This window comes from Ixodes scapularis, unplaced genomic scaffold, assembly GCF_016920785.2.
Source record: "Ixodes scapularis isolate PalLabHiFi unplaced genomic scaffold, ASM1692078v2 PGA_scaffold6__148_contigs__length_123643588, whole genome shotgun sequence".
Lineage (NCBI taxonomy): Eukaryota > Metazoa > Arthropoda > Arachnida > Ixodida > Ixodidae > Ixodes > Ixodes scapularis.
The window spans coordinates 77,226,358-77,240,809 of record NW_024609881.1 but is presented as its reverse complement, the minus strand read 5'-3'; the positions used below and the strand labels follow the sequence as shown (position 1 = coordinate 77,240,809).

Here is a 14,452-nt window from a genome sequence, read left to right as displayed (position 1 = left end):
GAGGTGGGAACTGTTATGCTTCTACCTATTCTGATAGAAGGCATGGTCCTGCAGATATCTCGATGCTCCCAATGTCCAGTTGAAGTTTTTTGAACGTAAAACCCGTTACTGACATACCTACTTGGCAGGTTCCACGTTTCAGGTGGCTATCATTATGCTTGTAGCTTTTTTTATATGGTCCTGTGGTGATGTACGGGACGTTCCAATGTCCATTCACGGTGTTTTGATCACAGAATCCATCAGCCTTCTAATGCTTTTGGAGCTTGGGGGAATAGATACTAAATTAATAAACATAGCAAACCAGATGGCTCCTCGATATGCGGCTAATGGCAGCTTGTCGTGAGCCCGGTTTCTCATGCTTCTCTGTGGGAGATATGCTTTTTTTAAGGTTGTTTTTTGGGTGCGCCACATTGTGAAGAACCTGGCACTTGCGCTATGGATGTTGCTTAGCGACCACTTCGTCAAGGACCCTAGTTACGTGGGAAAGGCGTGCGCCATGAGAACGCTCTCAGCTGAGGCTACTCGGACGCGTGTCAAGAGAACTTTGTCTGGTCGATCGCGTCGCAGCGTTCGCCGTGCTGTGTGTTCTCATCTGTATAAATCTTAGACCTCGCTTCAAATTAAAACTACCGTTTTGCCTTTTTTTTTCTGCAGGCCAGGACGCAAGCAACATCTCCCGCCAGGGGCACCGCAGTGGTTGGCCATGCAGAGACCAGCGTTTCGCTTCCGGGCACCCCAGCGAGCAACGCCAGCAATCGTAGCAGCGGCGACAGCTGCAGCAGTGGTTCCAGCACGCGTCTGCTTCTGTCTGGCGGACATCGGCAAGGGCCAAACAAGACGACGGGGGCGCCAGAATGCTAACCCAGTCCAGCGATTCTTCTGGCTCCTCTCTGCCTCGTATGCCGAAGTGACTAGACCCAGACAGCCATTTCATTGGCTGTCAAGCTCAGCGTGTCGTCCGCTGAGACAATTCCCGGAACATGACCTACGCCAACTCCCGGGACCGTGACCTGGCGTGTCGTCTGCTGAAGTGGTTGCCAGGATATCATACACACCAGCTATCGTTATCGTGGCTCGGCATGTCTTGTCGCCTGCTGGAGTGGTTACTGGGATGTCATACACACCGGCTTTCAGGATCATAACTCAGCATGTCATCTGCTGAAGTAACCGCTGGAATGTCATTTACGCCAGCTTCCAGAACCATGACTCAGCATGTCTGCAGCTGAAGTGATTGCTGGGATGTCATACCCACTGGCCTTGAGGATCATGACTCAGCATGTCATCTGCTGAAGCGGTCGCTGGAATGTCATGTACACCAACTTTCAGGACCGCGGCTCGGGGTGTCTTGTCATCTGCCGGTCTCCTGGCCTAAACGATGAGATAAGCGGACAGTTTGGTGCATCACCTGCCAGGTTGATGCCTGCCACTCTGACGACTCAGTTCGTTCTTAGCTGATGACTTTGTCCATCATCTGCTTGGCTGGTGACTACAGAGCTTTTGCTGGCATCCCAGCTGGTAATGGGGCTGTTTGCCAAGCTGGTCATTCAGTTCCAGAAAATCACCGTCTTCACCACTTTGCCATGTCTTCTGGTAACGGGCTGTCTTGTCCCTAAATGACTCGACGTGTCGTGAGAGAACTTGGCACCATCCTTCCTGGATGACACCACATGTTCCTGATAATATCTTCATCTCTTCTGCTCGCTTTCACCCCGGGTGATGGTGTGACGAGACATCAGTGAAGCCGCTTTGCTTAGGAAGTGATGTCAATGACACGCGACCACAAGTCAAGACATTGGCTGATGGCTCTTCAGCTGGACTTCATGAAGGCTCCTGATGACCCAACAGTACATGGACACAAAGAACTTCTTAGCTGTAATGGAAGGTCACTTTGCAGATCTTTGGAGGACACTCTTAGCTTGCCCATTCAATGAGCGTGCAGCTTTACGAGCTGTGGGACAACTTCACAGTGCCATGGGATGACATTTGTGAAGGTGTGCTTCGGGCAGGAAGTGCTTCGACTGTTTCTTGCCTTGGAAAGGTGGGAGAGGAAAAGAAACATTACTAATTTAAGGGGAGGGTGTACTACTTGCCAGTCACATAAGTTCTATTCAACAGCGCGAATAATCAAGACTACAAAATGAGTAGGTATACAGGGTGTCAGAAAAAAAATTTACAGGGTTTTTTCACCTTTAAAATAAACTAGGCATCGCCGAACGCTCATTCTCCGTTCAAAGGTAGCGCTGGAGGTCACAACCAGATGCCAAAGTTTCAGCCCAGCCCGATATCTTAATCAAAAGTTATAAGTGATTTTCTGAAAATTTCAATGGGAAAATGGAGCCCATTTTTGCCCGTTTTCGGTTTCTGGTGCCATAGAGCCTCATGTATTTGAAAACTCCGTCGGCGGCTATTTTTTCATTGAAATTTTCTGAAAGTCGCTTATAACTTTTGATTAAGATATTGGATTGGGCTGAAACTTTGGCATCTGGTTGTGACCTCTAGTGCTACCTTTGGGCGGAGAATGAGCTTTCGGTGATGCCCAGTTTATTTTTGCGGTTAAAAAAACCTTGTAAATTTTTTTGGAACACCCTGTAGTTTGGTTAAGAACAATTTCATCAGGAGCTCCTGGTAATGTCATCATCTCTCTTGATCTCGCATAGTGAAGTAACTAAACAAGAGACAACTTTGCCTGCGCCGTGCAGATATTTTACAAGATGCTCGCGCAATAAATTGGCACTGGCTTTGTCGTTCAACCATTGTCAGCTGGTCATGGTACCAGGCAATACCTGCTATGCACCAGCTTTGCCACTAAATATCTATATGGTCAAACTCGAGCCGTGCCTCCGACCTTTTAATTAACCCGTCTCAATTTAGTGTACAGTCGTGGGGTGGACTGAAGTGCGATTGGTGGTGAGAAATGGGGGATGTGCTGCAATCATTGGCTAGTACTCCACCCTAAGAAATGTGTGCAGTGTTGCAGAAGGCTTCAGCGGTTAGGATGCAACTTTGGAGAAGTGCTCTCCTCAAGCAAGTGCTCGTGTAAATTGAGCATTTCTCGGGACTGTATGCTTGTGTGCTTGTGCCTCCAACAGCGCTGTGTGTGTGCGGTACGTTTGGAAAACGGTCGGAGGATGCTTGCGTGCCTGGTGTAAAGTTCCAGAGTTCTTCGAGAATGTGTTCATAAAGTTGACGGTTGAGAATTTTTACAGCGTGGTCTTATTCTTTGTGCGTCTTTCACATTGCCGAATTGCAGGGCAGTTGGAACCAAGCGATAGGTCGAGAAGATAACGTGCTATTCACACAAATTGCTCTGAATGCAGGAAATTGTATAATATCTAGAAAAGTTAAACCAGAAACGACACCCAAAGGCAGTTGCATGAAACTTATTTGGAAGTGATGGAGGCTGCGGAAATGACACTTCTGGAACTGCCTACCATACGGTTTGAAATAGGTATATCTGAATCGTACAATGCCAGAGGGTGGCTGTTAGATATGATGCGGCACTCCACGAGTAGTGGCAAAGAGTTGAATAATGAAGCTGAAGTGTTGCACATATTTTTGTTGCTCTCCAGTTATTTTTAACTATGCGGGTCTCGTCTAATCACTTCTAAATTTAGTATGAATTGGTGGCAACTCCAGTGCACTGAAAAGATTCATTGAAACAAATTGAAAACCACCATCCTGTGAACGTCCGTATGGGACACTATGATGGTCTAGGGTCGTGTCGTCAAATTCTACTTAAAAACTTTTAGCCTTTTCACTTTGGTGAAGGAAGACCAGCTAAGCTGCATGGTGGGAATGGAGTAATGGCCGGCCGCAAGTCGGCAAACCAGTGGAAAGGCTCGAAAGGTTGCACCATCTATGAGCGATGGCGGCAAGCGGACAACCAGCAAACACAACTCTGGACAGCTACCGCCATCTATGAGCGACGGCGGCAACCAGAGTTTTGTGCCAACATTTGTTTGCGGGGGACACGATCCTGGGGAAACTAGCCCTCAACAGCTCCGCTGTAATAATCGCTTCTAAACTTAATATGATGTATAATTTTGGGTCAACTCTGATGCACTAAGATGTGTTGGAACTACTACTTGAAGCATAAAATATGGGCATATGTATGGTATGGGTATGGGCTACTTGCCTTTCTGCGGCACCGCGGTTCTCCTGAACCAAAATAAATATTATTATTATAAAGAACAATCCCATGGACGTCCATTTCGACGTTCTATGTACACGGCGTCCGACTGACTGTTTAGCGTCACAACTTACGTCTGTACCAGCAAAATTTAAAAAGCATTTCAGTTTTTTTTTTTATTGTTTTCTTTTTACGACCCACCGCCCTGACACTTGCTTTCGACGCACTTGGAGGCGTCCCGCAGCGCGTGCAACAAGTCCTGCATCTGCGCCATGTTGCAGGCGAACGAGACCGGCTCGGACGCCGTCTTGAATTGGATCTGAAACACGGGTTCCCCCAACCGCTCCAGGTGACTGTTCTTCACCCTGTAGTCGACGCACCAGTCAACGTCGGTGATGTGCGGCGGCCCGCGCCCGATCTCGGAGAGACCAATCCGGATAGACTCCCTGTGGGCTCCGTACTTGCGCGCCAGGTTCGTCGCCCTGTTGCCGACGACTCCGTACTCCTCGAGCTGGAGGGTGAGCTGCGACTCGTCGAGGTTGTAACGGGCGGCTTCGAGAATGAGGGCCAGCACGCCCGAGCTGGCTTCTTTGAAGTCGTCGCTGTCGTTGGCTCCGCCGTCGTCGGCGTTTTCGGTCGAGGTGGCCACTTCGAAGACTTTAGCGAGGAGTCTGGTATACTCTTGGTCGCTTAGCTTCTGCGTGTCGCCCGCCTTGACGATGCCGTTCACGAATACCTCCGCTAATTCCATCCTTTTGTTTATATTCTCGTAAGATGAACTCGGCTGCAGCAGCTGCAGTCAGTAGTGCTCACCGATGAAGGGAGGTGTGTCTGCAAGGCGTGCTCGATTACAAAAACTGTGCCCTAAAGCGAAAATACGTCACTTTTTTCACCCATGCGGAGTCACTCCTGAGTCGCGGGAACTACGAGGCTGTAAGGCCGTAAGGCTATGGTGCCTCGATTGCGTCTTCGACTGGTGTGTTTAGCGCCCTATCCCGCCCATACATCAAAAGTGGTCCCAATGTGGCAACAAATGACGTGAGTGTCATGCTGTTGCCTGTCGCGATCCTGGCGGTTGACCGTAGAAATACTGGCAAAAAGCACGAGCGGACGCGAGTAGCGCTGTCGTCACGGCGTCGCTTCAGGCGTCCCAACTTCCGGCTGTACTGACTTCCGTGAACTGTCACAGTGGAAAGCGACCTGCAGCAGAACAGGCGTCTGCCATATATACCACAACTGTTGGAACGCCGCCAGGGTCGCGACCGGCGACAGCATGACACTTTTATGACGTCATCAGGCAGAAATCGAGGGACCACTTTTTTGGCCGCGGTAAACACACCAGTCGGAGACGCGTTCCAGGCACCATAGTAAGGCTATGAGCAATGGTGTTTAAACAGAATGCTTTTGTTTTCGTCTCTACAACTAAAAGATTATTTCTGCTTAATTCACATAGTTTATTTCTTTGTTTGCAACTTGAAATAAAAAATTACTTTTGGCTGGCAACCTGGCATTGCGCCATCTTGCATGTAGAAATGCGATTTTGCGAGCGTTGCAGAGGCTGGCGGCAGCGTGTTGAAGACGCGTTTTCTACTCGCTCGTCGTCATTCGCCGAAGACATTTTTAAACCCCTATGAGAACGGTGAGACTTGACTTTGAAAACACGTGGGAGTTTTTTTACATCACACAGCACTGCACAAAAAATTCACAACTCGTCGAAAGCAAGTTTCGCCGGTCTCGCGGCGTGATCAAAGCTTTCTTGGCCTGCCCAAGTACTGAGTCTCTGCCCAACTACTGAGCCTCTGCTGCCTCTGCCGCTCAGGCTCCACCCAAATGTAGCTCTTATAGTTTGGACCGTAGGACCGTATCGCAAAGTTTCATTGTATAGTACTGTTTGAATAATCAAGCTACATGCGATTTTTGGGCATCTAAGTCCGCAAAAATCGAGATGAATGACTTCTGTGCCAGCAATAACTCCAACTCTCGGAGAAAAATATTTTTTTTATTACCAGAGGCCCAATATTTAAACTTTTAGGAACTTAAATCTACTGGTTCAAAGTTGACTGTGAAGAATTTTCTACTCACCAGATGCTACATACTTTGAAACGCGAGTCTCAGGACGACATTTATATTCAGAGCTTCACTCATGTTTCCAAAGGTCTTTACTACAAAATTTAAAACCCTTTTAAGTTTCGTTGATCAAGCTTTTAATGCCTCACTTTTTTAAGTCAATCAAACATTATTTTAGAAATTCTAGAATTTCAGTCCCACGCAGTTCTCAAAGTTAGAAATATTTCAAACTATAGAGGAATTAGAACATCCCTCCAGCTACTATGGAAACCGGTGTGGGAATCAGCATGAAAAAACAATCTTCAAAATGTAGTCAATCTCACAGTTAGTCAACATATGTGGCAGTGATGTCGGAACAAAAGTGGCAGTGATGTCAGAACAACTCCGAGCTCCGATTGAAATAATGGTTGATAGATACCAATGCTAGATGTCTCGAGGTCTACGCACTACTTTTTTTCAATCAGCCAATGAGAGTTCCGCGCTCCGACATAATCGCGACCCCTCTGCAAGAAGCAGACAAACTTGCGCTCCACACTGGAATAAATTGGGAATATACATACCACTTGCTTTAATCGGCTGGAGAGAATCTGTACCCTACAAAACAATCATCAGCAGTAGTGTTTACCGTACGAACGATTATCAGCGATATTGTTCACATGTTTAGCATAGCTGTCCAGAAAATTAATGATGCTGAGTCTGCCCATTCTGATGATACTCTTGCTAGCTAAAACCTCTCCCGGTGACTTCTCTTAGGTTTAAATTTAAATATGCTTTTTGAAGTGGTAATGCATTCATTCAAAAAAGAAGACATGGCGACCTGTTCGGTTCCCTGGAACTCAGCATAAGTTTTCAACTCTCTGATGACAAAAAAACAACTGCTGAAGTAAACTGCAAGTATTACTTGTGCAAGAGCTCCGTAAATACCTATTGAGAGCACAAACATGCCAAATGGTTCATAAAGTTTATTCGAAGATAGATACCACAAAAAAGTACCATGCAAGTAGTTTGGTGAATCGTATGCGGCAATACTGAGCGTTTGTTCATCGCAGCGGAACACATGCGGGATGATAACAGTCCATCGTAGGAATCGTAAATGGTAAACCATGTGACCTTGTACCCCGGCAATCGGGACTAGAACGCTGTGTTCGTCAGTTACACAACAACGCCTGCGTCGGAGAGACTCCAAACGTGATAATCTCATCATAAAAGGAGTTAGAAAAATATACAATCTCAGTGGCTGAAGTATAAAAAGGGAAAGAGTATTTCATTGGACCCACCACATACAAAGATTTGTTCCTTCCGAATAGTATTGCACGCAGTCGTGCCTAGCCCGGTTGATTGAGGAAGACGAAAATGCATAAAACGATTACAAAGTCGCTTCACAGAGACTCCACTGTGCTACATCGTGAGGCAGAAGATGCAGCGACATCTTTGGTCCACAAAGAATCAGGCTTAACAGCGCTGCCCATAAAATGGCTGCGAGCAATCTCGAGTACAGAAAAATATCTAAAAAGAGAATGGGTACCACCAAACTGCATCCCAAAAACAGTTGAAACGTCAATTGGGATGACAGATACCCCACCCTATAAACCGTGTGTAAACTAAAAAAATGGCAGATATTGATGCATTAGAAAAAAAAGGCCAAGCTGAACCAACATATTATCGACGACATTTGATAAAAATTAGGGGTGCGACATAAACTTCGGATTAGCAATTGCACCTCACATAGAGTGAACTCCTATCTCATCTCGACGACACAACATCATACTTCAAATCCTAGCAGACGAAACCGTGGGTCGATCCTATCGGACAACGTCAAGACCGCAACTGCACAAATCCTCGGAACTGGTAGTGACAACATGATGGATGACCGACGTTACTAGACAACTGGGTTCTGGAACTGTTGCAAAGAAGCAAACTCTCCACTTCGGCCTTCACCCATCGCACCGTGGAAGCACCATCTAGTGGCTGTGCTTTAAGACATCTTTGGAGATACTATAGCGAAGTGCCATCAAGACGCCGTGCTTTAGAACCTATGTATTCTGTTACCTTAACTGTGGTCTCCGAAACCGTGGAACTTTGAATGAACCTTTGCGGGAGAGGGGGTACTGCGCATGGAAGAAGCGTCTATGGGCAGTACCACGACCGAGTTGATCCGGTAATATTGCAGACGACGTATTCACCGGTCCTCAGATCTCAACGACACGGTGTTATACTTCAAATCTTAGCAGACAACACCGCAGGTCGATAACGTCGGAGGACGCGTCTGCAGCCCCCTCAGAGTGGTTCCTTGTCCAGGGTGTTCTGGATAGACCTCCTGAGGTTGTCCTGGAGGAACATCTTGAGCTGGTTCCGGTTGATCATGGTGCCCAGGTTGCCGATCTGCGAGGCTATCCAGCTGACCACGGGCACGCTGGGCACCTTCACCCAGATCTGGCTCAGCTCGGTGACCTTCAGCGACTCCACCCTGGCCTTGGCATCCGGCGGGCTCAGCGGTGTCCTCAGCAGGACGTCCACCGTGGCGCGCTCCGAATGCGCTATCAGCTGCCCCGTGACACCGCGGAACGGAACAAAGCTCCACCTGGCAACCAGAGATGAGCAAAGGTAAAAATGTCAAGGATGAGCCTACACAAAAACAGACTCGACCGGATCTTGAAAAGGATCTTGCTATACACGCCGACAGCCTGAGCAAATAGGGGCCCGTCCCGCGTGTTTCATTATCGCTCTGTGGCTAATGTGATTGCGGTGTTTGCCGAGGAACGAATCGCGAAGTGTGACGAATACAATAAGCCACTGAGACTACGGTGGCAGCTATGTGCCCGCCGAACCAATCAGTTGTCTCCCTTTTATCACCTGACCCGGCTCTCGCTTGTGGGTATGGCCGAGAGCGTAATGACGTGGCGAAAGAGAGGCACACAACTGGTCCGATGAGGACGCAGCTTCCATTGCAGCTCAGCTTAGGGGTGAACCGAGTAGTCACGAGGTAGACCTGTACGCCACTGCGCTGCTGCGCCGCAAGTTATGCACAACCCTTCAGTGCCGCTGCTGAAGTCTCCAGAACGCACCGGCTGAACGCGTTTCTTCCTGCCGCCACTGAAAGGGAACACTTTGGCGTGCTGCTGCCGTCAGTTTCTAACCGGCGCACAGGTCTATCACGTGGTCCTTGCGCTCTTTTGGGAGCTTCCTATGGGCACTAAAAGTTACTTATTCATTTTTTCTTTGCTTATAACCAAGGTAATAAGTAATTTTTAGACCCTATTGAATACTCCCGAAAGAGTGCAAGCACCATGTGACTACAGCGGCCACTTTTCCGCAGGCGCCAACTACAAATTCGTTTTGCATCGTAAATGTAGCTCTAAACATTTTTTTTTTGCAAATTTATTTTATGACATTCTTTTTCCATCCAGGCTGTTTAAAAAAGTTTCATCTTCCTTTGTATGTGTCCTTTATTGTGTTCAACCAATTTTGTGACAAATAGGTGACTCCTCTTTAAGGCAGTGCAATAATGTCTACATTAAAAGAATTTGCAGCTTGCACTTTTTACAGCGTTTTGATCTAGGCACAAGTGAGAAAAAATGTGCCACCCTCCCCCAAAAACTGCTATTCCGCTGCATAATTGTGTAGGAAAAAACAAAGGATTTGCCGATCTGCAGCCGCTCATGGCAGGTACGGGAACTATGGTGTCACGTCAGCTGAAGCGCACAGAAGTCAACATAATGAGTTCCCTCTTCAGCTACACTCGCCGTCAGCCCCTTGGCGAACAAGTCTCTTGTCTCGATCGCTCGCCGCAACCTTGTGCGATGCTAGCTCTTGAAAAATCGAAAACTGCGAAAAGAGCGGATGGGGCCCCTGAAGAGAGAACCGAACGGGAAACCAGGTTGTCCCCCGGTGACGTCACTCGGAAAACTGTGTTTAAGTTGATGGGTACTTTGACTTTCAATATGTTTTCATTTTTTAAAGTAAAATCTAGAGCGCGCAAGTAAACATGTTTTGCCTGTTTTTTTATTTTATAGGTGACACAGATTAATTCCCGCCGTTAACTGGCCAAAGTCCAAAAATCGTTGCACTGCCCCCCTTAACACTGTTTTCCAAACAAATATAAACCATTGCTTCTTAAAAATTGCGATCCAGGCCGATCCTTTGTAACGGCAACTTTGACGGCACCGCGATCTGCTCACCTGTAGCGGACGTGAGGCTTGATGAGCCCCATGAGCATGGTCATGTTGGCGTGGTCATCCCCGCACACCAGCTGGGGCGGGTGGCGCAGCTCGAAGCTGCTCAGGCCCCAGAGGACGCCGTCCGTGAGGCGCATGGGCCCCAGCTGGCTCGGCAGATGGAACGGCTCGTCCGCCCGGAGCTTCTCCCGAATCCGCTCGACGAGCCGATCCAGCCGGTGCTGCTGGCCCACGTCGTTCTCGCAGAGGGGCTGAATGGCGCGCTCCGAACGGCGCAGGAGCGCAGTCGTGCCTGCGTGAAAGAAGACGACGGCGATTGCGGGCTTCGTAGCACCAGCGCGACGGTTCCAAACAAACTGATTTAATCCAGGCGACCAGCAGCACCCAAAGGGAATTATAGCATGAAAGTGGTCAAAGCACAGGCCATCTTGCAGTAAATACATTTTGCGCACGCACAAAAATTTAAGCATTAATTAACTCAACTATCGGGGAAGGACAAACATTCACCGTGTTTGTTTAACAGGCTGGAAAAAACACAAAAAAATGAGTCATTTGAATGCCTTCAAACAATAATGCTGTATAACCGATTCTGTTTTTCAACTGTGCATGGAAAAACGGTATTTAACTAAGGAGCTTTATGTCGACCATCGTAAGCGCAATTTAATGGTCAGATTGAGGTTCAAATACGATAATGGACCAGACGACTGTGTCTGTCCAGATAAGTTAAAAGACTTCTAAGTTTAGTTTGAAATATGAAAAATAAAGCAGACGACGCTGCCCGAGGCATACGGTGCACAGAAGTCCATCGTATACATCAGCATAGACACTTATTTTTTCTGCAGAATTATATACCGATCAGTAATATTCGGGGTACAAGAACAGAGTTCTATTTTCAGATTAAAGCCTGGAGAACAATTGTATATTATTATCTTTCCTGAGACATTCAGAATTTGTGTTTCTGCATTCATTGTAAAGCAAAAGTAAACTGGTGCGGGTGAAGTGATTAACTTTTTATGCTACCATGGAAGAGGAGACAAAACATGCAGTAAAGTCTCACTATAAAAGCCATGGCTGTAACCAATAATCTTCTCAACTAACGTCAGGAACTTTGTGTACTTCTATCCTTGCAGTTTCCTGTTTCCGCGATGTCGGGTATTCAAAATGTTGAACAAGTACACGCTTCTAATCTTCCACTAACATTCCTCCTACAACCAAAATTTTGAATTATACATCCATGATGATTTTAGTCGGATTTATGTGGCTTTTGTAACAATCTGTAGTAGCACACAATTAAATAGTAGCACCATAACCATTTTCATCTCTCTTATGTTTTAAAAGTATTAAGAAAGAAATGTTAAGGCACCGTCCTTCTTTCATTTCAGTGTTGAGATTAGAAGCAAGCGAGAGGGAAAAAAAAGCCTGCATCGCTGTGAACCATTTTAGCAGGGTGCTGAGTTGATAAAGGGTTCATAACATCAATGGAATGAATACATAAAAATCAATCAAAACACAACTATCATAAAAAAAGGTGTAGAAAAACAGTAGAAATTCATAGTTGATCACTGTAGAAACAGTGATCAACTATGAATGCGATAGCATTTATCGTTGCACATACGGGCAGCTGTTTGCTCTCTACGGCCAAGGACTGGAGCATGCGGACTGAATTCATGACAATTTTTCCACTAAATTTAGCAGGCAAACTGAACTGTAGCATAAATCACGGACATCAATTTTCTGCTAAATTTGGAGGAAAAAATTTCCGCTAAATTTAGCGGGGAAAGTATGCAAGGCCAGATACAAATCAACAGAAAACTGTGATGAGTAGCTTAATAATGCTATTGCATTAAAAGTAGGCGACGAAAGAGAAATAAATAGCTTCTAAGAGTAACTGCACATTGATTCACGGGCAAAACATGGAAGCAATGAGAGATAAACAGCTTCATCTTGCAGCTGTCAAGTGCAATGGCAAAAAGCCAGTCTTGTCCTTCAACTGCTATAATGATAACTCCCAGCTAGTTTAATGACATTACTGTAGGAATGAACTATTTCTATGGCATCGCTGTAATGATGACTATTCTAAACTATGTTTAAGGCATTACTGTAAGGACAACCGCATCTGTAGTAATTATTACAACAATATTGTAACAACAGTTAAAAGCAGACTGGCTCTTTGCACCTTTGCTCACTTTCTCCTCTCCCCTTGCAGCTTGGGAGAGATTTTCTGCCTAGCATACGACTTTCTGTAGTCAAAATTTACTCACCATCACTAAGGAAGGACCTGTTTTTACAATTTCATGAAAGTTAGAAAAATGCAAAGCAGGCGAACAGAACCGGTCGATGAAGCTGACTACATGTTTTTTTTTTCATTCATTCATTTATTTATTGATACTGTCAGCCCATTGGGCTATTACAGGAGTGGGTATACAAAAATAAAAGATGAAAGTAACCACTATACAAAGAGTAATTAAACAAGACAATAGATTGCTCAAGACCGCTTCATACGCTTAAACGCGCACAAGAAAACGTTACAAAACTGAAAGCAGCACAGGTATTAACATTTCACAAAAAAGCAGAAACTTGGTCCGTATTTATACGATTACGGCTTTTTACGACTGTCACATTCGAGAATATTATGTATATTTTCTAAAAAGGCATTAAGGGATGTTGACGAGACAGCAGCAAATCAAGGCGACAGGGCTGGGAATTTTATTGTAATCCCAGTTTCCATTCCCGTTTTATTTATTTTTTTAATCTTTTTTCCTACAATTCGGCCTCAGAATAAAAACAATAATAAAAAGAAAACGCCATTTTAAGATTTGATCGCCTCTATGCACGCAAGGCGCGAAAAAACACACGCAGTGGCGCTTGACCTCGCGCGTCACGACGTCACAAAAGCTCGGCAGTGACGTAAACAGACAAGGTCGTTCTCATTATTTTGCTTTCCTAGAAAGATTTATCACCTGACAGAAGCTCTGTCACCTGAAATGTCTGCGATTTCTTCTGCTTCCGGATACTGACTGGCAGTTTGAAAGCCTTTTCCTTTACTTATGTAAACGACACTACTGTAATGCTGACCCTACGAATTATTCGCGTTTGTTTTGCAACAATCGCGAGCGCTGTTGAGCCTTCAAAGAAGACGAGGGGCATCAGAGAATCTTTGCCGAATGCATAGTTGCGGATTCAGCGAGTCCTTGAAGGCGATTCATCTTCCCCTTGGCGGAAGCTCAAGGGCAAAGCAATCCGAAAAAGATTTTGAAAGAAAAGGAAGAAAAAAAAAAAATGACGAAGAAAGAGATAACAAGAACTTACCAGCAATGCCGCACACGGCGAGCACTACGACGATGCAGATTTGCATGGCGATCTTGACGACGTTGTGACTTGTCTCTTGTGATTTCCAAGATGCGACTGTCTGCCTTCCCAGCTGGCGAAACTGTTGAAGAATGGAAGCGAATACACAAAAGTTTTAAAAAAATTGCAAGGTAAGGTATTTGCGGTGCAAAAGGAGCACAATCGTGCTGCTATCAAAGTGATGCGTGACTTTGAAATGTGATCCCCCAGCCAGCAGAGGAAATGTCTCAACTGACCCTATTCCGTGCGTTGTCGAGCGCTCCGACCCCGACAAGCTGCTGGCTTCCTTTTGGCTGACCGTCGAAAGTCATATGGGTCTTGCGCAGTCCACGGTCATATCGCGAGAAAGAAACTTGAATCCACTTGAGGAGCAACTTCCCATAAACAAGTATAAAAAATAGAAGCGGCCGGCCGCACTCTTTCGAGGAACAGATGGGACGCCAAACAAAGAACGAACATAAACCTACGCATAAACTGAAAAAACAAAAATGTGCTCCGGAGTGCGTTTTCGTCGCTGCACGAAGTCGAGGGTATTACGTCAATTTTATTTAGTGTAAACGTCACCGGTGTAGAAACTGTAGGCGAGAAATGAGCTCCATTCGCGAACACGCGCAAAACTATCGTAATTTCAGTGCAATCGAAGGGGACCAAAAACTTTATGGTTGAGCTGCGTGTCGCTGTGTGGCGCTATGTCCAGACGCGAGTTTAAAAGAGTTTAAAAGAGTTTAAAGTA

The 14,452-nt window shown here is 46.0% G+C and overlaps 3 protein-coding genes across 4 annotated transcripts in view; 1 reads left to right on the top strand and 2 right to left on the bottom strand.

Annotated features, from left to right (window-relative positions):
* The window catches only part of LOC8052502 (E3 ubiquitin ligase Rnf157), a 52,575-nt gene extending 49,372 nt beyond the window's left edge, over positions 1-3,203 (top strand). For both annotated transcript variants that reach the window (XM_029968209.4, XM_029968211.4), the window contains one exon: positions 655-3,203. In XM_029968209.4, coding sequence (XP_029824069.2) covers positions 655-861 — 207 coding nt within the window. In that variant the 3' untranslated portion in view covers positions 862-3,203. The remainder of the gene's footprint in view (positions 1-654) is intronic.
* Positions 3,204-4,194: 991 nt separating this feature from the next.
* On the bottom strand, positions 4,195-4,978 carry LOC8052504 (COMM domain-containing protein 3). The gene has a single exon (XM_002434216.5). The coding sequence runs from the start codon at positions 4,878-4,880 to the stop codon at positions 4,320-4,322; it is 561 nt and encodes a 186-aa protein (XP_002434261.3). The 5' UTR covers positions 4,881-4,978; the 3' UTR covers positions 4,195-4,319.
* Positions 4,979-7,144: 2,166 nt separating this feature from the next.
* On the bottom strand, positions 7,145-14,210 carry LOC8052506. Its single transcript, XM_002434218.5, has 4 exons — positions 13,956-14,210; positions 13,681-13,801; positions 10,375-10,663; positions 7,145-8,777 (listed from the first exon to the last, which is right to left on the bottom strand). Exons 1-4 carry the CDS (start codon positions 14,028-14,030, stop codon positions 8,474-8,476), a joined length of 789 nt encoding a protein of 262 aa, XP_002434263.2. The 5' UTR covers positions 14,031-14,210; the 3' UTR covers positions 7,145-8,473.
* Positions 14,211-14,452: the final 242 nt, after the last annotated feature.

Bases quoted from the DNA above. Each gene is read 5' to 3' on its own strand.
- LOC8052506 (XM_002434218.5), bottom strand. From the start codon at position 14,030: ATGACTTTCGACGGTCAGCCAAAAGGAAGCCAGCAGCTTGTCGGGGTC. The intron at 13,802-13,955 runs GTCAGTTGAGAC...ATTCTTCAACAG, and splicing joins TCGACAACGCACGGAATAGG to TTTCGCCAGCTGGGAAGGCA. The intron at 8,778-10,374 runs GTGAGCAGATCG...TCTGGTTGCCAG, and splicing joins AAGCCTCACGTCCGCTACAG to GTGGAGCTTTGTTCCGTTCC.
- LOC8052504 (XM_002434216.5), bottom strand. From the start codon at position 4,880: ATGGAATTAGCGGAGGTATTCGTGAACGGCATCGTCAAGGCGGGCGAC.